Consider the following 25,562-nt stretch of genomic DNA (forward strand, 5'->3'; position numbering starts at 1 on the left):
ACCGCGTTCGGGTGACGCACAACGCATCACAAGCAACACTATTCTAACGCAATGGTCATGAAACCGCGCGGATCTCATCATCGGCTTTATGTCGGAAAAATTGTTACAAACATAGAGATATTCCTGATATGCTTGAATGATCGAGACGTGGCGAAACGAAACGTGTTGAAAGAGGAAAGTTAAGATGAGATTTGAGGCAGTGATTGTCCATCATCAAGATGTACATAGCGCCAGGAAGTTTTATATTTATCACAGAGGAGTAAAAATCCTGCCTAGGATTCACTAGAATTTATAATGAGGACTTTCTATCTAGAAGCCTCCTTTAGGATAAAGTCCGTTGAGCTTTAAATTTAAAAATAAGAGACAAAGGTCGAAATCAGCAAATACTACAAGCGTTTACTTTCCCTAAATTTTTTGGCGAATGTTAGGTTAAGATCGATAAGAATATGTCATTCAGAAGCAAGGACAGTTTTATCTTTAAAAACGTTTTAAAGGAAGATATTAATATTCTCATTAGTAAATTCAGCATCTTAATCGGATTTCTTGATTTTTTTCCCGTCATTTCCTCCAAAACTGCATCATTTTCAATAAAATATTACTCATAAAAGAAGCGATGATAAGATGATGATGTGAACTTCTTTACATAAAAAAGTAGTTTTAGCAAAGTTTCAAATCTCAGCGAAAGTAAAAAAGTTGAAAAAAAAAGGAAACGAATCGGATGTAAGATTTCCCTGTACTCATCTCCTCTTGATTTGAAAACTTTAGAACAGAAGATAAAAGATTGAGCGATAGTGAAGCACTTTCAATGTAGACCACGATTGTCCGAATATAGTGCGAGAAGATCCGGAAGTCGGAATCACTTGGTGGAAATGTTTATGCAAAGTACATCAAACAAGCCAAAATAGAGCGTATCAGATTCAGAAATCTAAGTCTTCGTAGGGCTTTTGAAATGTGTTTCCTCTATGAAATATGTATGTTGTGATGGTTATCGCTGCAACAATAAGATTGCCTGGTTGTTGACACGGTAGAGCATTTCTCCGTGATTAATATTAAAAATAAAAAATCTCGTTGATTCAGCTCAAATCAGGCTCTTCTTTGCGCTAATATTTATGTACTCAACTAATTTTTTTTTCTTATTAGAAATTAATGGGTCTTACAACAAACGGGAAAACGCGTAGAGTTGCCATTCTTCGAGCGAAGATGGAAGGTTCAAGTTTCTTTCGAAGTCGCATTGACCGCGCCCTTCGCGATGAAATAAACAAATTAAAGATTATCCAGCAAGGACTGATATGGTCTGATTATTAACATAACCAAGAAGCACTCAGGTAGTGGATTATAAAACAACTTCCTCAAATAAAGTTTTTGAAAGCCTTGCCGATCAAAACAGGCAATCTTTGAAGAGGGCCGGTTGGAGCGATAGGCAACCTATCGCCTTCCAGGCAGGACTAAAAGAGAGTTGAACGCGAGCTCAAATCTATTAATCACGCTGCAAAAAGGTGGGATTCACATCGACTTTTTACGTTTTTAGTTTATTTTCTTATCCTTCGTAATACCAGCCGATGAAATAAATGTTGGTAGCCTGTCAATGATTGTTCAGATATGTCGCACGATTTGATCTCCCATGCACGTCCGCAAACAAATTTGCCTATGCTGATTTCGAAATAATGGGACAAGCGAGAAATAAGCAATATTAGAAATTTCTCTTCTGAAATTAAAAACTTAACATCATGTTCTTTACAGGCAAGAGATAGGAATTTAGAGAAGAAGTTGGTTTATTTGATATAGGACTTTAAAATGAAATATCTACTACACCTGATCATGATTAAATATTTCTAGGAGACAACATTTACTGATACGTTTTTTCTTAGATAAAGTTTCCCTAGAGTGAGAATTTGATAAAGTAATTGACGGTTTAGGACAACTATGGCACATTCCTTGTTAAAAAGCTTTATCAGATGATTCAACTTTTACAGAATAACATACTTCACACTGAGAAATAAATTTGCAGTTTTAACAGCCTTTTCGAAGCAATCACAGCTTTTGTCAACCTTTTGAACGAACGCTGCATCCCACACATCATGAGAGATATGTTCATGTTCAAACTCACGGTTTATGACGCGATCGCACCTCTAACACGGTCCTTGACTAAACTGAATGTAAAAATAGTTTTTATCTTGCGATTAAAACCTCTCTTGTTAACCTTTTTCGTGTTTTATATACCTTGATCAGATTTAGTTGGCTAAGGATTATGTTTCGAGGTTTTACGTAACCTAGCTTATCCTCTTATGGTTTTTGTTTAATTCCGTCGACAAAAGTGACGCTGGATTTCTTCTCTTTGAGTGGAACAACTCCCAAGACTGACCTTCGTCTTCAAGACACATACTGAATTTATTTCAGCAAAAAAGCCAAACCATTTATATCGGGCAACGTTGTGGCTGTTTCATATCGAAGAGGGCTGGGCTTTCATTGACGTTTTGTACACTGAAAAAAAAATTATCGCTGCCCCCTTTATCGGAATTTACTTTTGCAATTTTAATTCGCCAAGACGAGCAGACAGCATGGCGATCAAGGGAGAACTTAAAAACAGCAGGGTGTTACGAGAAGTTTAATCCAGTTTATGAAGATGAAACTCTTACGTTATAACTCGGTGATTAATAGCGGAAAAATTCTGGAATTTCCTGAAAAAATTTTATGGTGATTATGCCACAATTCTTCCCCCACTTTTATCCAAAGATTCTATTTACGTCTACGATGCTTGGCGTAGTTCACGAGATATAGGCAGGGGTCATTTTTCTCACTTACTGCTGTAATGTAACATGTATATTTTGACTAAGAACTAATGCTGCTTGTTATTGAAAGAGTTTTACGCAAAATACTTTGAAGATTGAGAGTACTGTAAGTAGTTTGCAAGTAAACCGGTAACAAATCGATTGTTTTGTGAGGTAATACGTAATTACAGTGCTAAACGACACTGTATAAAACGTCTTTCATGCATGAGATTACAACCAGATCGGCTAGTATCAACCACATTTGCAACATCACTGACCAGTATAGATATTCATGCATTCATTTAGTTAATTCTTTTATCTAAAATACTGGGATGAAAGAGGCAAGTTTAGCAATCTATTCTTGCGTTTGCTTTGATTCCTAAGCCGTTGAGTTGAAATTCGCCAGGATTCTTGAAGGCCGGCACATCGTCCAAATAATCGTTTCTTGACCAGCAAGAATCTACTTAAGATAGGCTTCTGGTTGCTGTTTCCTTTCAACGTGGGTTGTATGCAAGCCATGAAATTTGACGCTTAATACAACTGAGTAAGAGCACAGAACTGCACTCAAACTTCAAGCACGCAACTTGTGCCGACACGCAACTGAAACCTCACACAATCGCTCCGTTACGAGTAACAAAAAAACTCTGTCTTTTTGTGTCCCTTAACTGCATTGGTAAACGTCAAAAAGGACCCATTTAATCTGCGATTAATTAAGAAGAATATGCCTGTTAGTTTTTTTAAAGGGAAAATCGGAATCTTTACGATTTTTAGCCTTGTGCGACACATCTGGCTTCGAAGGCTTGGCGATCACGTGGGCGAGTTTCCTCGTACCATTGGCTGACAGCTCATGCATAGCGAAACAGACTATTAATATAATGTGGCTGATATGTTTTATAAATATACTCCGAATGTTTCAATTTCCTCCAGTTAATCGAATCTCTGTTTTAAAACTGAGACATCGGGAACCAAATTTTTGCATTTCCAATCGCTGACTTAAATTTGGAGCACAAGTTTGGGAGTCTTACAAAAGCAGTAAGTGAATCATATTTGATATTTTTTACGGTATTTTCTGGTATTTTAGAGTAATGCAGCATGTTTTAAAGATTCTTGTTTGGGATTTCCCTTTTGTTTTAAGTCAGAATGACCTCTAGGGTCCGTTTCCACAAATCATTTTTTTACACCTTTCGCCCTATCAAACTTGTAAACGCAAGCACTTGAATTTGTATTCCCTGAAAAGTCGTAGCCATCACATCGGAGATAAACAAAATTACTCACAAAAGCTTCTAATCTTTCCTGAGGTGAGATTCTAAATTCCTATTATGAAATTTTACCCTGAATATCTCCCTACAAAATCTAAGATAAACTGAAAGGCACTCTTTTAAGATCAGACTTGTTGTTTTAAGGTAATGATACCAAATCGCAAAATTTTGACCCTTGTCGACTTGAGATAAAGTTTGGTGGGACCAGCTTGATCTTTAGGCAGGAAAGGATAGGTTTAAAGCTCAAAGCATGTGTTAACATAGGAAATGCGTAGTCGAGCTAGGTCTTCCTCTTTTAGGCTTTCCGGTTGCCAATACCGCAATAAGTGTTTACTGTAGCGAGTTTCGAAACATCTTCAAAGATAATCAACTGATTGAGTTGCTGTATTTCGAAGCCAACTTGAAGCTCAAAGCAATATGCACAACAGAGAAACAACCACAACAGATTTCCAAATTTAATAATTTACAGCGGTTAAGAGTTATCGCCATGTGCAGATAATTCTTCTAGGGTTATTTTCCACGGATTATACTGTACTGACCGAGTAACTTGCTTTTCTTGATGGATACCTCATAGCTGTTTCGTACATTGTCACAACTTTTAACATTTCCCTCAGTATTTTACGAAAAGAATTTCGCTGTAGAAAGAGAGTAAAATTGCTCACAACCTAGGCCATCTATAATTCTTTTACAGGCAGATATGTGAGTTAAAAAAATTGAGAGAAAAAGTTTGTCCCTGAAAACATGCCCTCGGTTTGATGTGTACGTGAATTTCAATTAGAACATTCTAGGTTTCTTCAAAACTCCGCCTATAAAAAACAGAGTTGAAGTATGAAATTCGACAAATGCCCTATGGCGTCAAAAGTCTTGGTGGACGAGGCAGAAATTTAAACTATTTCTAATATACAACATATCAATGTCAAAACGAAAGGATCCCGTTACGAGCGCAGCGTTTGAGTATTAAAAACGCAGAGCGCCGGCAAGAAAATCAAAATAATTTGAGTTGCCCATAAACGTCTTGGTAGTTCGGTTCCCCAGATGTAGCGAGCATGGCTTCCATGGCGCTTTTTGTGTTAAAATAGGTGTTTACAAACTCTGTAAATCTCATTAATTTGTTATTGTTCTGGCTTTTATCGAAGTAATTTTCTTATTCCGCCACTGTATGTGGGCGAATCTGTGTACCGAAAACAGGATTTGTGGCTCTGGCCAAGCCATGTGGAAGGAAGAATTTGTTCGAAAAGTGACTTCGTTTGTAATTAGTCATGCCATCATGTCACTTTGATTGTGGTCAGCGAAAAAAAAAAAACCAAAACGCCTGTTAAGACTTTTTGATTGTTTATTTGGATAAATTTTTTTTAGGTTTCGAAAAAAAACTTGGCAATAAAGATTCCTTGGCAAATAATATGAAAATCGTCGGAAGGCCAGATATCTGTTCCGTTGAGTCCGTCTTTATGTTCAAAATGTCTTATTTCAGCTTATTTGATTACTGAAAAGTGCCCTCTTGTGTCCTTTAATTAAATTTCAACAACATTTTGCAATGAAACGCGCGTCAGAACTTCGATATTTAGGAATGAGGAAATTGTCTTTTCAACTGTACTTTCGTGAAATTAGAAAATTCAGTTAAAATGGTGAAATTATGGTATAATAGGAAGGGTGGATCGATTTAAGGGGAATATGAATGTACCTAATATAAGAGTTCGCTCATCAGCTCAATATCCGAGGAAACCTTACTTCTGTCAACTCCTGCAAAACCAAAAATTAATGGCCACGGTTTTTTGTTATCTGACGCTAAATTTTGGGTTTCCTATGTTTGCGTGCTTTGCTAAGCGAGAACTCATCCTTGAGAGATGTCAACATGAACAATTTTGATTTCCGTTGGTAATCGGGACAATTGGAGGCATGTAACTCATAATTCTGTAAGTGAAATTTAAGTGTAAATTTTAGCGCTTTTTTCACACTATTTTTTTTTAATCTGAAAAGAACCGGGTGGTATAAAGGTTCTCGAGCCTACTTATCCCTGTCTTTCTCAACAAATGGATTCAATCAAACCTACAACGCACATACACAACCGAGGCGCCAACGCTTCGCGCGGATGTGATTCTTCACAAATCCGTCACACTTGACTAGTCCGATTCGACTTGTGAGGTATTCCTACTTATTCGCATCGCCACCTCGCTTGACTTGCAGGCAATCCAGGAAATGAGTCGGTCGAGGTTGACACAAGTCTTAACTACATCTTTCGTGCTCGCGAGTCGGCATTCGCTAGCCTGAAAGCATGTGCACTATAGACAAAGCAGTGAATTAGACCGGTTCGTTTGGCGCCCACTTGGCGCCGAAGCCCAAAAGTCATATAAATAGACTGTAATTCAAGCCACAATTTTCAAACTGTACCTTTCTGTGTAGAAAAAAGCACTTATTTAACCACCGGAGCTCGTTGAACAAATAAATCGCCAACGAGGTGAGTAGCATTTGTTTTTACTTGGGGAAAGCTAATCGGATTATTACCTTCGCGTTCCTTGTTGGCTCGAAGAATCACACAGAAGGTTTTTTTAGGGGGAAAGCTTTGCTCCACTCGAGCGGGTTCTTAATTTCGGAAGAAGGCAAAGGTCCCAGATTTGCCAGCAACGAAGCGCAGCCGAGGTAATCACGCCATCACTGTTCTGTGTACACTAATTTGAAGAAACAAGCTCCCTGTCGCGCAGAAAGATAGATTTTGACTCCGTTTAATCACACAGATCAATGAAAATTGCTGTATCTGTGCAATCTCTACGGGAGGTTGATGGGTTTATCTCGATAAGACTGCAAGCTTCGCTCACCGAACACTGAGCAAGCAGGTTTCGGGTAAATACCTACACATAACTCTCAAGGAATATTAATAAAACGCACCCGTCTTATCGATAAGTACTGTTGATAATCCAATATCTAAGTTCCGTTCTTTGGTTGGTTTTTACAAACTCAAATTGATAGCAAGCTTATGTAGTTTGTACAACACTGCGATAAGTCGTTGGAATCCAAACCAGTCTTGTGTAAACTCAAAGCCTTTTTTCAGCGAAGAAAAATATGATATTTAACCACTTAATTTATGAGAGTTAGTAGCAGCTGTGTACAATACAAAACTTGGAAAAAGCCTATTATCGAACCATTAAAACTGTGTGAGAACTTGATGGCTTAGCTCATCACTTATGCAACGATTAGCACGCACAGCACAAAGGCTTTGCTATTATAAAATTACCTTTATTTTTCATTAAATCTTTTCAGGAAGCATTTTCACCCTTGTCTATAGCCGCAGATGCTTCGCCCTAATTTTCCAAAACCACTCACCTAATTACTCGAAGATTTCGCGGTTTACTCGAGCACAGAACGCGAGGTTCATGTCGAATGATATTGCACTTGCAGTGCTAAACTTAGGTCAGAATTTTGTCGGTGCTGGATTGAGCAATTATCTGTTACCATTTGCTACAAGTTACTTAGCTTGTTGTTTATGAAGCGCATTATGATTTGCTATTGATACAGCTCACCCTTCCTGTCGAAAAGCCATTATACGTGTACAGCTTTTCAAAGAATCGACCATAGGCGAACGCAGACTTATCAGAAGCACTCTGTCTTCATAAAAAGCTTAAATTCGTTTACGAAGATTCAATTAGAAAAAAATGAGGGCGAATTGTCAAAGGCATGAAAAATTAATGGTTCGTCAGACATGTTGAATAAGAGGTAGAATCTTTTTTAGCCTATCAAAATCGCGGCAAACAAGTTTTGCTTTCATAATTTCTTCGAATAAAAAAGTGGGAAATTATTCGCACTTCGCGACAATCATATCATCGAAGGTTTGTGCAAATATCAGGAAATATTTATCCAAGGCCTCCTCTGAATAAACAGTTGCACTCACCATATCAGTAAGTTATTGAGTTTTATGCCAGTAGGGTGGGAAATTTGAACAGACGATACACAATAAATTATTTAGCGCGCAAGGTCGGCAATAAATTCGAGGCTACAAACCAGTACATTTTACTGTGAACACCATGTGGTCTGTGTAAACGTTCAATGCGATTCGAGGGAGACACAAGGAAGGACAACAAAAAAATTATTTTACAGCCGAAGTGTAAACCGCTTGTTTTGAGCCGCTATCCTCCAATACCTTGAGAACTGATGTTATCCTGGTAGGTACAAAACTCACATCATTCACTATCAAGGTTAGATCCAAAAAGTGATAATTATGCAATTATCGATTTTAGATACAATGATTGATAAGTTAGAGCAGGGCTTCGCTGACATGAGGCCGTATGCTGAAGGCGGGTGTATTAGAGGGGAACGTGTCTTTCCATATCGACAACTTAATGGCATTTCCGGATACAAAACACTATCCTCTGTATCTCATTTTAGCGAAAGATTTAACCATTGTGGTAGTTGCGATTGTAGCAGATACGTTCTCTTGGAATTTGTTTTGGGTTGTGTTCGCGCTGAGTAAATAAGCGTCTGGCTGCAAGCACTTCGGATCATGCTTTTGCATCAACTTTGATGTTGAAGGGTCGACATCTTGGTGATGAGAAATCAAAGACACCGACAACCGACTCTCTGTCGCCACTATGACCTTCAAAGAATTTTTGCCATAACGAGCCAAAAATTTGTATGGAACCAGTGCATCATGACGTGAAGTCTGTAGCCGGGTTCTTCCTTGTCGATAATCAAAATGTCCCTCGGGAAGCTGGAACAGTACCTTCTAAGTCTTGATAATTCTCTCTCTCTTGAAAGCATTCATGAAATAAAATGTAGCACGTTTATCAAATATTAACTGTTGTAGCCGAAGAACAATGACACAAAAGATCGGGGTCATTCGCCCCTAAAATTTAAGCAAATTTTTGATATACAAGACTTAGTGGTTTTTGAAACATGTATTATATTCTGGCAACAGGAGCACGCGTCTTTTTATTGTTTTTTGACGGTTGGTTGCCGGTTGGATTTGCAGAAACGTTTTAGAAGGGAAAACACTTAAATTAAACTTCGTTTCTTGGCTTAGGCTGCTTCACTGGATAATTTTGCAATCCTACTTCTCATACTCCTTTTTCGTGGCACAGTATATGAACCTTTGTTGAAACGAATCGTGTTATCACTATTTTGCCTTCACATCTCAGTTTTATCAGCTAGTTTGAACAATAATCTGTGAATGATGTTCAAGATATACATAGATTGTTAAGGTAAGGGAATGATTTAAACTTGTGTAGCGGGCTGTAACCATAACATTGTAATAGCTACAGCTACATCCGTTCTCGTATTTGCGAATAATTTAGGAAATTTCACCAAGTTAACAGATAGTATTTACTTGGTTCCACAAAGTATATTGACAAATGAAAACGATGCAATTAAACGAGTAAGCAGCTTGAAAGATTCTTTCATCTTAACGCATTCTCTCACTCTCTCAACTGTCTCGTTGTTTTAAGAGATTCTCAAGTTCATCATAAGCGGGTAGAAATCCGCTTAAGTTAAGACTTCGGGACCAAATTAACTTAGCTTGCCGTAAACGGTTTTTATAAGTAATCCCTCTTCTAGAGCCGTTTAAAAGAGAGGAAGGTTTAAATTCAAGTGTTTAGAGGATTAGTGCGATCAATCACGAAACTTCGTTTCCCAGAAACTTCTGGGATGGCCGTCGCCTCAGCTTTCTCGGTCCACTGCGGTTTGCGTCAGTTCATTTCAGCCGTGCGAATTTAAGTGATGAACTCTGAGGACTACTAAATTGCTTTATTAACTGATAAGGTATCTTCCGCACTTTGCCAAAGCTTATGAACTGTACGAATTTCAATGGAAAATAGATCGTTTCTTGCCGTCTTTGCGTTATCTAACTTTCCACGGCTGTATCAACATATGAAACCATTGTCAAGTATCTTGAGCTACTCTGAAATTCTGCGTTTTATTGACAAAATTAAAAAGCTGTAAGTTATACCCGAGCCAATATCTTTTGGTTTTACGCTTTGCTGGTTTTGATAAGTTGTCGTATTCCTTTCCATAACCTTCCAAATTCATTGTTATGGAAATATCTTGCCACATCTCTGTTTCGCTCTTTGTTCGCAAAGTTGTGTCAGGTCAACCTTTTTGTTTGTTAAGTTCTATATGGAGATGACAAAAATAATTAAGTACGTGTGCGAACGCTGTTTTCGAGATTGTTAGATTGTTAGTTTAAAACACAAGATGAACAGCACACAAGACTTTCTTTTATCTGCAAAACAAGAGTTAGTGTTGCCAGTCGGCTCTTGAGAGAGATGCCGTGTTGTATCGGATTCGTCACTTTGCCACTTGAAAATCTATTTTAATTTTCAATATTATGAAGAGTGGATATCGTAGACGTGTGTGAATTTGATTCATGCCTGCAACAGATGGCTTAAAAGTCATCAGAATCACTTGTTTTTCAAATATTGAACAAAGGTAATTATAGCTTAAGAATGCAGTACAGTATGGGCAACGAATCTTTAGCTCAGCGTAATATCTTATGGCAAAATGGACCCAACTGAATACCATTGAAGAATTTCCTGCTTCAAACTAACGTTTCGATCCGATCCTATTTCTCGTATTAGACACTACTCTTAACTAGATAAAACTCTTGGAAAGCGCCAGAGGTTCTATTATTATACTATTGCCTCCTTTTATCCGCATTTCAACAGTTTTCAATGAAATTAACCATGGATCACTTTCATGTGCTTGTGTGGTAAAGAATCGATCTTTGAAAACTGGTTATTATCTGTTAACGGTCTTGAGGAACAATTAACGGCGCAAGGACTGAACAATACGCTTTCAACTAACATTGAGTGATTTTCTTTCCCCACAAAGTTGTTGTGTTAACTGTTGAGAATTCATCAGCTTAATTCTTCCCAGAGCGGATACTGTGACATTTTAACACAGTGACACCTGGAATAAATGCGTTCGAAAGCTGTTGTGGTCACAAATTTTAAGCCACATTTCTTACGGATTCTTGTGGTGGAAAAACGCGCCCCCAATTCATATTGTCGCCATACTAATAATTTTCCCTTTGCAGTTTTCTTTTTCTGCATTTTGTCAAAAGTCATGCTTCTTTTTCCTTTTTCGAAACCTAAATGTCGAGCCCTACAACGTCGGTGAAGCAAAATCATATTACCTACCGCGGCAATTGTAACTATCTTCGCAGATGGTTTTATCCACAAATTCCTTCATCGTAGTTCATCTTCTCCACAATGTTCATCTAATTGAACACCGATATATGAATCAGCTACAATTCGTCTCGGTGCTATGAAAATATATCATTTTACCGCCAGTGTTTGTCGAACTCAAGATGTATATTTTCCGTGTTTTCTGCAACAAGTTTTATGTTATGAGCTACAAAAGTTCAGTGTGCGTTGAAACTCCACTGTTTTGTTGCCCACAGAGCTTGTTTTTTCCGCTGAAATTGTTACAGCTTTTATAAGCCGTAATCTTCGTTTATCGGTATTTGAAACTTTATCAGTTCAACTGTCGAGTGTCCCTCAAATCCTTTAGTTGTTTCCAGATACGAAACCGATCATAGACTCTAAACTTGTTTTAGCGATATAGCGATACCGTTTTTAAGACCGTGCGCAGTATGTGAGCCAGATACGACATCTTTGTTATCTGATTAAGCTAAATGGAGCTTCCTGTATGTTGGGTTTTCAAATTATCACCCAGCGCACTTCACAGTAGCATAGTGCTAGTGAAATTGTCAACTACAAAATCGAATCTTGCATGGGCGGTGGCTTTGCAATCTCAGCGATTTGTGAAAACTGAAAGCGAATTGAAAGTAGAACGAAATACGCAATAGACTGTTGTGTGTTTTCATCTAAAATCAAACATACAATCACGCATGTTGCAGGCGATTATACAAAAGATTTCATCGCCAGCGTATACAAAGGAAAAAGGCCCTATTAAGCTGATAACCTTTTTCCTTTTCCCACTTATCTCTTCGCCAAAGCGATGCTTGTGTCTTTAAAGATTTAGGGTAAAGCATGTGCCCAGTAAGATACACAACTTACTAGAGCCTAAAACTCCGCCGTCGGCGGCAGAATTGAGCCAGCTTCACACGTGCAGTGCAGGAAGAAAAGCCATGGCCGCTTTGAATTTACTTAGCCAAGAGCCATGCGTCTTCGGAAATCTGTGCCCTTTCGTTTATGGGAGAGCTGTGCAAGAAGGCTATCCGAAGCCCATTTTTGCTGGTACAGTAACTGTATTTTTTTCTTCTAGTACTACCCCAACACAATTATTCGACAATCTTGTACTTCGTGGGCATAAAATTCACACACGTCAAACCTTTCAAGTTGCTGAATTTAATTCCTTGCCCTTGAACAAAGACGAGCAAAAATTTTTCTCTTCGTTGCGTAGAGAAATCAGAACTGTTTCCGCATTGCTGAATTCATTTTCTTCGCCAAACTGAACAAACCGCTCACGTCGGGCTAACACTGGGATTTCACCAAATATTCATTATTTATGATAAAGTTATTTCTTTTGCTTAGCTAAGTAACTAAATTCCTCCATCTTAATTGCTATAAAATAGCCGTACTCATTTTAAAATTCCAAGCGTATCGGAGCATTTATTACTTCACTTTTCTTAATTGAATTTTTCAAATTTCGCACTGAAATTTTTGTACCGTTGGGTATTTCGTGCAATCAATCAGAGATGCGGTATTATTGCTTGTAAAATGCGTTTCATTTTTTGATACAAACACACTAATTCCTGTAAAAACTATTATTCTTTTTCATAAAAGGGTTATCTTTATTTCTTGGCATCCTAAGGAGTATTGGCTTTAAAAATTTATTACTTATAATGGAAAATAATTGAAATGTTTGATAACGAAAAAATACCTGAGGAAATGTGGAGTCTATTTGAAGAACTTGAAGTACCTCACGTAAGGAGAGGGATACTTGAGATATTTGGAGCAAAGAAAAGACAACTACAATTTGTCGTTCGTTCTTACGCGGGCACGTGGGAATGCAAACGACGGCGCTATGTAAACACGCTGTCTTCGCGTTGATTGTGTTCCTCTTGTAGCTGCAGGTGGGAGTCGATAGAAAATTTAATGATTCAGCATTTCATTTTTCGCTTTTAGCAATACAAACTTGAACCTGTTTTCCTTCTTGATATTGTTAGCGATAGTTTTCAATATCAGTTTCAAACGAGTTTGAATCGTGGTGAGCTCGGTGAACGTTTTGAGAGCTCTCACCTTTGAGTGTAAATTGCATGATCGATTCGTTCTTATCAACGTGTTCAAACTTTCCACTGTCTTGGTAATAGGTGTGATTACAAAGATTATTCTTATTGCTTGTTTACGAATTTCTTTTGCTTTGTGATTATAGAAGCATAAATATTTTCATTATTTCGGCCACGACCTCGGCAGGTATATTAGATCAAGGATTAAAAAAATCGAGGATGAAACAAGGCATTTTTGTATGTGCATGATCACACCCTTGTCAACTCCGGAGGTCTTCAAGTGCCCCGATCACAATTCTACAGGCTGCAAACCAGCGTCTTGCTGTCTGAAGAACCATTCTGCCACGCACGGAAATCAGAGAGGTTGTCGATAATTTGAAACTCCGATAACACCGACCAATTACATCATCTCGAGTTCGTGCGAAGGGGCTTAACTGTAGGTTGTAGCAACACTCCACACCTATCGGGGACCACATAGCAAAGTTAGAGTTCAATTTATTTCCAATCATCCGCAAAGAGGTTTTTCGTTTGCAAACGTTTACACAGATAACAAGCCCTGAAATACGCAATGAAGTCCGCGAGGGGCTTATCTTTGTTATCGGGTTTTATCTTGCGGTCACGTTCCACCTGTCTTAACAATGAACTTGACACCGTAGCCAATCAGAGAGCGGCATTTGGTAATTAGTTGTAAAGCAAAACACCCATGTTGTTTTCTTAATGCGCTGTCGTGGCGGATGTGACCATCGAATCGAAGCGAGCCCTGTTTGATCAAACAATACTCTGCAAACAAGCGCAACAGGATTATTTCATAGAAAGCAAAGAGGGAGGCCACTCGAGCATGGATAATACGGATCAGTAAAGCCTAACAACCGTCAATTTCACCTCGTCAAATGGGATATTATTTGTCGTTTGTGTGAGAAAAAAGGAAATAACGATAACAAACACGGCCAAAGAGTTTGATTTAACCGGAGATAAGCAAAGACGTGTTCGGGCTGTCTGCTGTGGTCAAATGTAACTTCCATCTATTTAAGTAATGTAGGCACGAACTTAATACGCCCAGTTAACAACTAGTCTTGTTTCCTGGTCGTTCCCGTGCCAAAACTTCCTCGGCTTTTACGCCCCTTATTCGGTACTTTTCACGTGTCTTGTAACATTAAGCAGAGCTGGTGTGAAAAATTGCCGCTAATTTACTGTTTGAGTACTTTTCACGGGGCTCAAAAGGGTGATTGACAGATCACTTTAGCGCAAAAATTGATTGTATGATTTTTGTACCAATGATGCCTAAAATGAAAAGGAGAACCCAACAAAATGTCATCCAGTGCGCGACTTGATTGGCTAACTCTTTGACCTGTCATTCTTGATGTGAGTTCGGGCAGGTCGGTTGGCGCCAGCCAAGCAGGAGCGTACCGTGCTCTGGTTTGCTTACAAAACCTTTCAAACATTGTTTGCATACAACCAGACACCACAACACAGCTTGCTCTTCGTGGGGTTTATCCCATAAGACTCAACAGCCAGGTATTTACAAAACACCGAAGGGGCAACTCACCGTTTGCAACGCAACGTTGAGAACCATCTCTTCACTAGGTGCGCAATGACGAAAGGGTTTTGTAATCTCGAATTTTTTACTCGTCATTTTGTCACGTACCTTGGAAGTTTACGCGCTGAGGAAGTCTCAAAAAGGATGATTCCTTGCACTCTTTGAGCGTCTTATCTGTGTTATCTTCGGCCTCTATAGCTTCGGAGATCTCCTTTTGTGTGTTAGAAGCCCCGGAGAACTCCATATCAATTTGAATAGCTTTTTAAAGATTTGCAGAGTGTGTTCATCAGATAAGTTTACGGAACCTTCATTTTCACTTGTGAAACCGTGAATGGCAACTTCCGTTCCATGATGCATGCATACGTTTTAGCGTCTTGTACCGCTCACTGAATTTCCCATTGAATATAATTTCATGACAATGAAATTCCTTTTACCTATTATTTCCTGCAGTTATTGTTATGGGACTTATTAAACCATTTAATTTCACGTCACTCTGTCACTATTGTGGTTTATTTGCCCTGAGCCACATCTCTGTTCTCTTAAAGGTTTTTCTCGGCTTGCGACCTTAAAAATGGAAGCGGTCGTTCCTGAACATAGATGGACACATTCGGCGCCTAGTCAACAACACGAAAATACTCATGGTAGCGAGAGAGTGCAGTCCTCATCTGAACAACATCTCTGTTCTCTTGAAGGTTATTCGCGACTTGCCTCTTTAAAGATGGAAGCAGTTGGCCCTGAACATAAATGGATACATCCCATCTCCAGCCAGCAACACGAAACAGCTCATGGCAACGAGAGGGTACAGTCCACAGCGTCGAACTGCGCAGGAAATAACATGAATTTAGTCGAGACAAACCAGCTTCTACCACCAGACGAAGTGGACGTTTTCTTTCACCACTTGGACAGTTCGGGAAATGCAACAAATTGGTCGTACGCTCCTGGCGGTCGAGGCTATCGTCCGATGTGTCAAATGGCGGCGCACGGAGCCACAGCTTTTCAAGATCCTCAAGGCCAGACTGGTCCACAAGGAAGCTGTAGTCGAGTGTTTTTGCCAACTGCTCGTGTTCCTCCCGGTCAAGTTTGCCGTCCGCACTTTCACACACCGATACAGTGGATCGAAAGCAAGCCAGCTCCTGGACTCATGTCGCACGGTTGCTCTACTCCGAATCCTGCATCAGTTTGGTGTCCGTCTTTCCAACAAGGCCATCGACCGAGTCCCGTTCCTGTCTCCATGCCGCCTTCAGCAGTTTCAGGCTCCATGGCGCTGTCTCACGGCTCGGCGCATTTGTTTCCTTTCCCGCCGACTCCTCCGAAGGAAAATTCAGGCGAAAACGGAGTGATGGGCGGCGATATTTTCAGCTACGGTAGTGAAGAAAAGGCTCGTTTGAAAGCCGGAATGCCGCTTGTACCCCAAAGGCCCGATGCGTCAACGCTCGCGGGTTTTCCTCCTCAAGCTCTCCCACATTACGTGGATACAGGGCTAAATATGTCCTCTTTCACACCACTGCCCGGTTTGCCCGGGTTTATGGCGAATAGAAACTTTCCTAGAAACAGAACGAAGATCCGCTCGAATTCAGGTTAGTAGGATTTACAATTCGAGCCAACAAAAGCTAATCGGCAAATTTAATTATCTCCAAAAATACCACTTCCACGTCGAGATTAGCGATATTTCCTTCCCACAAAATCTGCGGGAGCTGAAAATTTTCCTTTTCCGTGTTTTCATTCACGGTTGTTTTCAGTAGGTTTGACAGACCTCATTACCCTGTAACTAAAATGATTCCAACGCTAGCGGCATTCCTGCTTTCAGAAACTCTATTACATATGACCAGTTGTTGTAATTGTAGCATTCAAACGCGATGGATATTTTGTACATTTAGTAGCATTGCGAAATTATAACTCAGTAATCATGGCATCTTTTTCCCAAGAAACTTCACGCATTTTCTGACAACCTTTGCGGGATAGGAGAATTACATTAGAGTTGCAACAGCGAAGTGTTTTTCTTTCTGTGAAAAGCTATTTGTAGCAGACAAAACAGCATACAAGAATTACAGGATATTCTTATTTCTCAAATATCTGTTATATTTTTGCTACGCCTGACCTTTCGCGAAGGCAAGTTCAATTCGGGAAAGCGTCGAGCTCTCGAGAAAAATAAACTTCACAGGCAACGTCGGATCTATTTGTTTTCCTTATCGTTTCACTTTTATTTTATCGCGAGTGGTTGCCAAAAAATTGAGATAAAATAGGAAAGACGAAACTTGGGAAGGTTCAACTGATTTTTGGTTGTTCGTCTCTTCCCGAGCAGCCGATGGCCGCGAGTGTGTCAACTGCGGAGCAACGTCGACTCCTCTGTGGCGAAGAGATGGCGGTGGACATTACCTATGCAACGCCTGTGGACTCTACCATAAAATGAACGGATCAAGTCGACCCCTTATTAAACCCAAAAGAAGATTGGTAAGTCGTTTGATTAGCTTCTCATAAGAATAGACCTCACACTCAATCTTTTTGTTTCAACAATTCGCGTATTTTTCATAACGTGTGTCGTTCTGTCCTCAACGCAATTTCAAATCCCTTCTTCTGCACGCGATGACATTTGCCGCATCTTGAAATCGTTGACAGCAAAAGTGTAAAAATTCTCCTAGTCTTTTAACTACTGATTGATTATTTCAAGATTGAAGAGGTCGCGGGGATTAAAAGCTCAGGAATTCTAAACGTTCTTTTTGCTGGTCTCCAATGCAAGGGTTCAGTTCAAATTAATTTCAACTGTAGTTTTTTCGCATTAGGTATTTTATTTTCTCGTTTTTAAATTGAAATTGACTGTGTTGCAGGCAGACGTCGTTATAATTGCAAACGGAAAAAATAACCAACCCTTTCATCGCCTCATCACGAATCCCCTGTATTCCTGAAATTCAAAAGCGGTTACATCTGTCTTGCAGCGCAAAGTTTTGAAAAAACCCGTGAATTGTTCTTTTTTCCGAATTCTAATTTTCTTGGTTTATTTTTGTGTTCTAAACAGTCGGCTGCTCGCAGAGCTGGAACGTCGTGTGCTAATTGTCATACCACGCAAACTACTTTATGGCGTCGGAACCAAAACGGTGATCCTGTGTGCAATGCATGTGGACTTTACTGGAAGCTCCACGCGGTAAGTTAGTTCGAGTGAGCCGCGCGCGCTGTCATTTTTTTACGCGTGCTCCCCTCGCAAGATTCCTGAAAGAAAACAAAGCCCTACTAGAACCGTAATAAGCGAGATAGATAAGATGGGAGCCGATAACTGGTGGGATGCTTGATTTATTTATCACAATATCAGAAATTCATTTATCCTTAATAGCTTACACGATAAACAAACAAAGTTTAAACGGTGCAAAAGCGAATTTGGCTTCGTTTTAGATGATATTAAAGATGTCTATGACGGAAAATCGCTCGCGTGTATACGAGATCATTTCGGCTCTTCACATTAATGAGTATAAAACAGAATTTGTTTGGTAATGCAAATAACTTGAGCCGGTCAATTTATTTGTTGAATAAAATGTGGACCGCTCCTTTGACGAGCTGTTTCTTCGTGGAGCTCTTTTCTGAGATCTTTTCCAGCTGTTCGCATAGCCGTTATGTATGTTGATTATATATTTATTACAAAGCTCCTCAATTAGTCTTGGGCAAAGTTGGGGTAATTTCATCCTAATATCCGGTTAAGTTATTTTGAGTAAAAGCTTAATGTGCTTTGCTCTTGCTTCCGATTTTTCAAAACCTTGTAAATGTTTTTACATGATCAATGACTTTTGTTTTACACAAACGTAGAAGCCAGCAGTATGTCATGTGCGCTTTTGTGTTCATTCGTTAATCTCTTTTATTCGATTCAAAAATATGGCTTTAGCACTTTAGTCAATACGTGAAAGCTGAAGTTTCTTTGCTAATTAAACGCGAATGTTTTTAATGTAAAGCAAATTGCATGTCCGTTTTAGACCAACAGTTTCTCGCTTCCCGCCGTGGATTCATTTGTTAGTAAACCAACCTTTTGCTTCTTAAAAAGTCTTTGTTAATAATATGCCGTGAATTTTAACTCAAAACATCAAACCGGTTAGTTATATCGAGTTAATAGCTTCCTTTTATTCTTTGAGTAGAATTAGATTTTGGCCCATTTCCTGTGCATTACGAAAATAATGAGATTTTTATATTTGTTGTCTCTTTTTTTTTTTGGTTTTTATGACTGGGCGAACAAATGACTTTGAATTTCCAACTTTCATGTAAAACGTCGGAGCCATAATTGTCTTCAAAATACCTTTGTTCGCACAACATATTAAGTGGTCAAACTCTTTCTGCTTCTATTTTTGTGTCACGGAGAGCCATTTTTTTGTTTTTCCGTTGTTTTAACACATAATTAGTTACTTGTGTGAATTATTAATTTTCTAGTTGTACTTTTTTTCATTCAGAGCGCGTGCACTGATTAGAAAGACGGAATATATCGTTCAAACGCGGGAGTCAAATGATTTTCTTTGTCAGAATCGTACTTTTCAAACATTACCGTTTTTGATAAAAACGTCTTAGTTTTCTGTACTCAAGACATCTAATTCTCGGTGTTTTAAACTTACTGCCACCTGCCCCTCGGCCTTTTGTGCTGTCAAAAATACTTATTACCTGACTTCAACAAAAAAAGACCACTGTTTCTTTGCGAAAAGTCCGTTTTCTTACGAAAGAATAAAGACATTCAGAAAATTACTAGTGGTTGCTGCGAAATGGATTGAAGTCGAGGTGAGTTGATTCGACAAGTTTTTTTTTTCCCAAAAGCCGTTTTAGTAATGATCATTGTATTCCTCTTTCATCAAAATACACATTCACGAACAATAGATAAAAAAGAAGTTTGTCGGCAAGTGGGAAATGGCTATTGATACTAATGCGTGTTTAAACGGATTTCATTTTTCAAGTCGAATGAATTTTGTTGAAAGTCTTGGTTATAAACATTTTTCCCCCTAGTTAAAAGGTAAAATCCCGGTTTTGTTTTTGGAATCTTCAAGTTTCTTTTGCCACTTCACGCTATAATCCAATTTCCGCTCATAATGGCAAAGATTTGTCCATGTTCTTAGTTGCTCATGGAATAGTCACGAAATTTTAACAAGTTTTTTTGCGTTTCTCCTCTCTTTTTTGACATCCTACTTTAAAAATTTTGTTCCAACCTATTTCAGCTCATTAGACGTTCTCTCTTTTCCTTGGAAAGCATTTAAACCCGCTTAGTAAACAATCTTTTAAAAACGTTTTCAAGAGTTTCAAGGAAATCTACTTGCTTTCAAACAAAACGCCCTGACAATAATGCTTTGTGCAGTTAATCTAGGTGACTGCAGACGCCCGAAATTTCTTCGACATAGCATTCACACAGGGAGCATTTCACTAATTTTCTCTTCTCCTTGCTATGCAACAGGTAAACCGCCCGCTTTCTATGAAGAAGGACGGAATTCAAACAAGGAATAGGAAGGTTTCATCAAAGAATAAAAATAAGTCAAAGGGAGTTAAACAAGAACAGAAACATGGTGGCGACGAGAAGCTTATGAGCAACCGCGACTCCATACCTAGCATGAGTCAAGGCAATGCTGTTTCCAGCATGATCAGCCCTGTTATTAGTCCGACAATTCACACGCCGACCGCCTTTTCAAGACCTTCAATGACAGGTATCCCTGGTCTTCATCCGGGGCTGTATGGACCGCTCATCACTTCAACGCCAGCGAATCCATCAGGTTACCTACCTGCGCCGCCTTCAGTTTCGATAAACGCATCGTAGAGTGAATCTCGAATGGAACTATACCTCTCAGATACGGATGTGGTCAATTTTTCAACGGAAATTAACGCTGAACTCTTGAACGACCATCGATCTTATTGAACAAGGTCGCAAACATACATGTTCTTCGTCCATGTATAAACTGCAGCGGATTTTTTAGGTTATATTATTATTCGTTTGTGGTATATCGATATTAAATTTTCGCCACATTCAGAGGGCAAAAGGAAAGAAACTTGTTTTCGTACCTGAATGTGCTCCAGATAACATTTGACTTTTCTTTGCGGCTCGGCTCGTTCATGGAATAGCCATGCGAGGTTTCAAACTAGATTGAAAAAGACGTTGAGTTCAGGAAGGCAAAATAATTTAGAAAGGCTGTACGGTGGTTGTCATGATGTGCAAATGTTGTTCTTTTAACAGATTTAGACAGTTTAAATATTGTACAAATCTACGATAAGAGTGAGTCTTCTACAGTGAAGTCTACGTTAACCTTTTTTTGCAGATAAAGCCGCCCTACTTGCCTTGTAGAAGATAAAAACTCATATTTGATTTCATATAATATTTGTATGCAATTAAAAGCTTTATCGTCTGTTCGTATATCGATCGCTTCTTGTCTCACGGCTGAGAAACAGAGATACGAGACCGTATCGGTCTAGAGAAAATATTCGCTGTAAATATTAAAAGTGAAGAAAATATTAAATCTATTCATGTAAGGAAAATGTTATCGCCAATTGCTCTTGCCTCGTATTCTGTTTATCGTTGGGAAGATAGATTCTATCGTTCTATCACGTTTTTTCGTCTTCCTTTTTCTTGCCTCAGTCGATAACTCTACTTTAATGCTGTATAACATAAATATATGAACGCCAAGTCAGAAAAAAAGGAATAAATAAAAGTCATATTGACTCATAAAATTTGTTTTTTCTTGAACTGTGTGAAAACTCTTTGCTAGAAATTCATTAACGAAACGGCACTGTTTGACAGTAAATCTTCAGACGTTTCGTTCTCAGAAAGAGGGAACTTTTTCCCTTTGGAAACTAATGCAGAGTTTGCTATTCCGTGTAAGGTTTTACTTGTTTTCTTCAAGATTTCTGTTACAGACAACTAAACGAGTTTCCCTAATAAGTGTCTCTTCACTGATTTCGCTGCTACGAGCAACGACAACAAAGCCGAAAGTATAGGTACAAATTGGCTCTAATATTCTAATTATAGTTTGAAGTCTTGTGTCTTCAAATGAAATGATTTGTCCCGATTAGTCGCAGGATATTTCTTTCCTTTATTTTTTATTTGCTATTTTTATGCTTTTGTTGGGTTACCAGACGCAACTGGTTCAAGGAAAAGACTAGAGCTCCGTTAACACATAAAATATTCCAGTTTTACTTGAAATCGGGAATCCCTATTGAATAAAGCTTCCTAATCGCCTTTTAACAGGAATTTAATTATAATTTTAATTACGGTATATCATTGAATTTGAGAATTATAGATTTCTGTTGTGTGGGGGCGAGTGAAATCGGTCCTGGCTGTGCTGTGAAGAAGCCTGTTTCCTTTCTTTTTCATGAGAAGAAACCAAGCTGACTGAATTGACATTATTGCTCGTCCTCTTAACATGAATCACATTTTATTTTTTAGGATCTGACTTTAGTGACTTCCCACAGTCAAATATTTCAAGTATTAGCGATGGAAAATCTTTTGTCTATCTTGATTAAGTTGATTCTGCAAACCAACGATGCCGATGAGTTTCTTGTTCTGAAAAATAATTCGTTTAAGTTGGTATAAATATCCAGTTTAATTTGGGCAAACTGCAAAACAGTTATTCTCTACAGACGTCAGTTTCGCGAGCAATAAAAATCCTTACTCAATCAAAGGGCAAGTGACGGGGCAAATCTCCAGACTTGAAGTCGTCGTTTCAAGAGTCCGAAAAAGGTGTGGTGAAGGAACAAAAATAGCGAACATGCACACACGTAAAAGGCTTCAGTTTCGAAACACATATTCTTCAATGCCTAAAGTTGAGGGTGCTTTGACAGTGAGAGTTTCAAGTAACGCGGATGGAAAGACAATTCATTGTTTAAAAAAAAAGGCGAGTGGTTTAAATCTCGTCAACAGGACGAAAGAAGCCAAATCAATTATTTTCGAAGTCCGAAGAAATATACGTTGTTTGTGCGGCCTTTTTTGTAATGTGTTGTGAAGCTTCAACAAGAAGTTCCTTCCCTATTTAAGTGGAGAATAAAAATTTAAACATAAAGGTACTGCCGAGGGATTGGAGAGTGACTAACATGCACGGCCTCTCTTTTCGAGGCTTTTCCTCTGGTCAAGCTTTTTTTACATAACCATTCTTGTTCCATGCGCTGGATATAAAAGTGAGATATTTTTCTCTGGAACCTTCCTCGGTAAGCGAGAAGAAATTTTCTTCGCTTCCAAAGGAAAGCAAAAGTAAAGCCATAGGAGAGGTTTTCTCACGTCAAAATTCATTGAAGATGAACAGGAAAATTGTTTGGTGTCATGCAACCGGGCACTTCTGAAAGTTAACTTGGTTTCGAAAAGACGCCAAATTCAATGACAGCCGAATTCTGTAGGTTATCTAAGCGATAGCGCAAGAGTAACAGTGAATTTCTATTTTTTAACTGACAAAAACTACAAAATACTCAGTCACAAACGCGATAAAATGATTAGATAGATTGATCAAGACTCAAAAGTTTAAGCTGTATCTTCTAAATAGAGAGAATACTTTATCAAGAACAGAGTTTTGAATTTGCGATCCACACTGCTTATTAAAGTTCACGGTTTTTTATCTCTTTATTTTTTTCCAACATAGCAAATCTGTTTCGGGTGGTTTTTAAAACGGGGCTACGAAATTCTTTAATATCTTGAAGAGATGAAAAGAACAGATAGGAAAATAACAAATTCTCATTTCATAGCTCTCTGAAGTCTAGACTTCCATGTCTTGTTACAGAAGGTTTGATAAGAGCTGTAAAAAGCGTGGATGTCAGTTTCTGAACCTCTCTCGGCAATCGTCCATTACCAGGTTATCAATGCCATCATCGCTTCGTAGTGAAACTTATCAACAAAGCGCTCGCGAACATGAGCCAATACGCGCTTACTTAATAAATGAGATTTCTTGGTACGATATCACGAACATTCACGATATTCGCGTTATCTCGATCAAGATAACGTCTGCTAGTGAAATACGCATTTCCTCTTCACCTGTACACTTAGACCAAATTTCGCAAACACAAACTCCAAGCCGAATGAGTTTTTAATTATCTGCTAGCAAGTTTTGTTTACTTTTGAGCACAACTCTTCAAATTTCTTCAAATACATCACAGAACACAAGTTTGCACACAACTGCGTGTTTTTCGTCAAAACGCAGTTATTTTTCTCACCGTTTTTCAGCTTTATCACAATAATAACTTTAAACGTCTCTTTAGGGCCTCACTTTTAGAGAATTTACTTTTTGCATAAAACGAACCGATGTGGGAAGAAGGACTTCCGATGAGTCTCGCTAAAGCTTTCCTATCTGCAAAAAACTATTTAATCATGGGGTCTTATCGTCCAATCTGGACAATGTACCGATAACAGCAATATTAGATGGAAGGAAAATTTAAAATTCAAACCTTCTGTCTAGCTTTTTGATTAATTTAAATTTTGTTTTCTTTCCGGCTACTTTTGTCGAATGGACTGAGGAAAAGTCAGAATTAGGGCAAGCCATTAAGAATTTTGCTCTTGTTGTAAAACGAAGGACGCATCCGACAACTGATTATCACCATAAAAAAACTGTCAACCTCTTCGGTAACATAAGGAATATTTTCTCCATGAAACTTTACCTAGAGACTTTCCTAAATAAGTTTCATTCGATTTCAAATAAATAATGAAATCACTCTCTATAGTTCACATCATCAAGGTGGCGGTTATTGCAAAATTTTCCACCATCTATGAAAAATGTAGTCTGTGGACATTTCTTGTCATTAATTAGTGTGTTCGTATTTGATGATGAAATCATCTTCCAGATTTTAAACGATAAACATGTGTATTTTTTTAAATCAGCCGACTATTAAAATTTCCTTGCTTCTTCTACTCGGATAAAATATAAAAAAAAATAATAAACTGAAAAGTTGGGTCCAATGCAAGTTATTAGCAAGAAAAATCCGCAACCAAGTCGATCTCAAAAGAGACCAGTGAGAACTAAGGAGAAAAAATAAATTTTGGCGTTTTCATTCACGCACGGCGATTGAAAGCTCGTTAAAATCGACGTACAAGTTTTGCGAGACCAGGTCTTGTAAAATACTCTTCCACACTATGGGACTTTCACAAACCAATAAGACTGAGCGAAATGGATGTCCCTTCACTCCAGGATCAGAACCGTTGCAAGAAATTTTTCGTGGACAGACATGCTTGTCGTTTCTGGCTCAGCTACCTTCTTCAATGTAAACAGACCAATCACATTGATTGTGGGACAGATTTTCGTTCGCGCCAGTTCACACATATGTCGCCGGGCACTAGTCAAAAGGTGACTGTGCTGGGCCAGCTCACAAGAAATATATTTGACAACTGCGAGAGACTGTTAAATAATTGTTCGGGAAAAAAATCAAACGAAAATAAGAAAGCTAAAACAAACAGTTGATTTAAATTTCGCGGAATGTCAAATTGGACAAACGCGTCTCGGCAATTCGCAATGAGAGTTTTGAAGTTGTACCAATAATGAATCCTGTAGCCATTTAAACACCTGGCTAAAGATCTAGAGAGCCCGTGTGGAGCAAAGTACACGCGGTAACTGAGCAAGCCCGCGAGCCTGGGGTCGAGAGTCTGGTGCGCTAACCACGACACCACGGTGCGTCCAGCTCGACCAGAGTGGGCTGAAAATAAAGCATATGTAAGGCGGCTTTGGTAGCCGCCAAACGGCACGTGTATGATATTAGGGCATAGCACCACAGCCAGTTGTAATCAGCTTTGAGTCGATTTTGGTGTGATAGGAAAACCCAAAAATTCAGAGAGATTTGTGAGTCAGGTTCAAGGTTAAAATTGAGTGACGGATAAATGCGGGGGTGGGAGACAGATGACCAAGACGGCAGCG

General features: G+C 38.8%; 1 protein-coding gene across 22 annotated transcripts; it reads left to right on the forward strand.

Annotated features, from left to right (window-relative positions):
• Positions 1 to 1,348: 1,348 nt before the first annotated feature.
• LOC138017818 (GATA-binding factor 2-like) lies at positions 1,349 to 21,408 on the forward strand. Of its 22 annotated transcripts, none has more exons than XM_068864803.1 (5): positions 1,349 to 1,496; positions 15,432 to 16,316; positions 17,042 to 17,190; positions 17,753 to 17,878; positions 20,147 to 21,408. In XM_068864803.1, the coding sequence occupies exons 2-5, from the start codon at positions 15,458 to 15,460 to the stop codon at positions 20,501 to 20,503; spliced, it is 1,491 nt and encodes a 496-aa protein (XP_068720904.1). In that variant the 5' UTR covers positions 1,349 to 1,496; positions 15,432 to 15,457; the 3' UTR covers positions 20,504 to 21,408. The 22 variants fall into 22 exon arrangements, with proteins under 22 accessions (XP_068720904.1, XP_068720893.1, XP_068720892.1 ...); XM_068864792.1 differs by having other exon boundaries at positions 1,355 to 1,496; positions 15,285 to 16,316; XM_068864791.1 differs by lacking the exon at positions 1,349 to 1,496 and adding an exon at positions 3,635 to 3,800 and having other exon boundaries at positions 15,285 to 16,316.
• Positions 21,409 to 25,562: the final 4,154 nt, after the last annotated feature.

This window comes from Montipora capricornis, chromosome 9, assembly GCF_036669925.1.
Source record: "Montipora capricornis isolate CH-2021 chromosome 9, ASM3666992v2, whole genome shotgun sequence".
NCBI classification, from domain to species: Eukaryota; Metazoa; Cnidaria; class Anthozoa; order Scleractinia; family Acroporidae; genus Montipora; species Montipora capricornis.

Bases quoted from the DNA above. Each gene is read 5' to 3' on its own strand.
- LOC138017818 (XM_068864787.1), top strand. From the start codon at position 12,102: ATGGCCGCTTTGAATTTACTTAGCCAAGAGCCATGCGTCTTCGGAAAT. The intron at 12,211-15,284 runs GTACAGTAACTG...GTTCTCTTAAAG, and splicing joins TCCGAAGCCCATTTTTGCTG to GTTTTTCTCGGCTTGCGACC. The intron at 17,191-17,752 runs GTAAGTCGTTTG...TGTTCTAAACAG, and splicing joins TTAAACCCAAAAGAAGATTG to TCGGCTGCTCGCAGAGCTGG.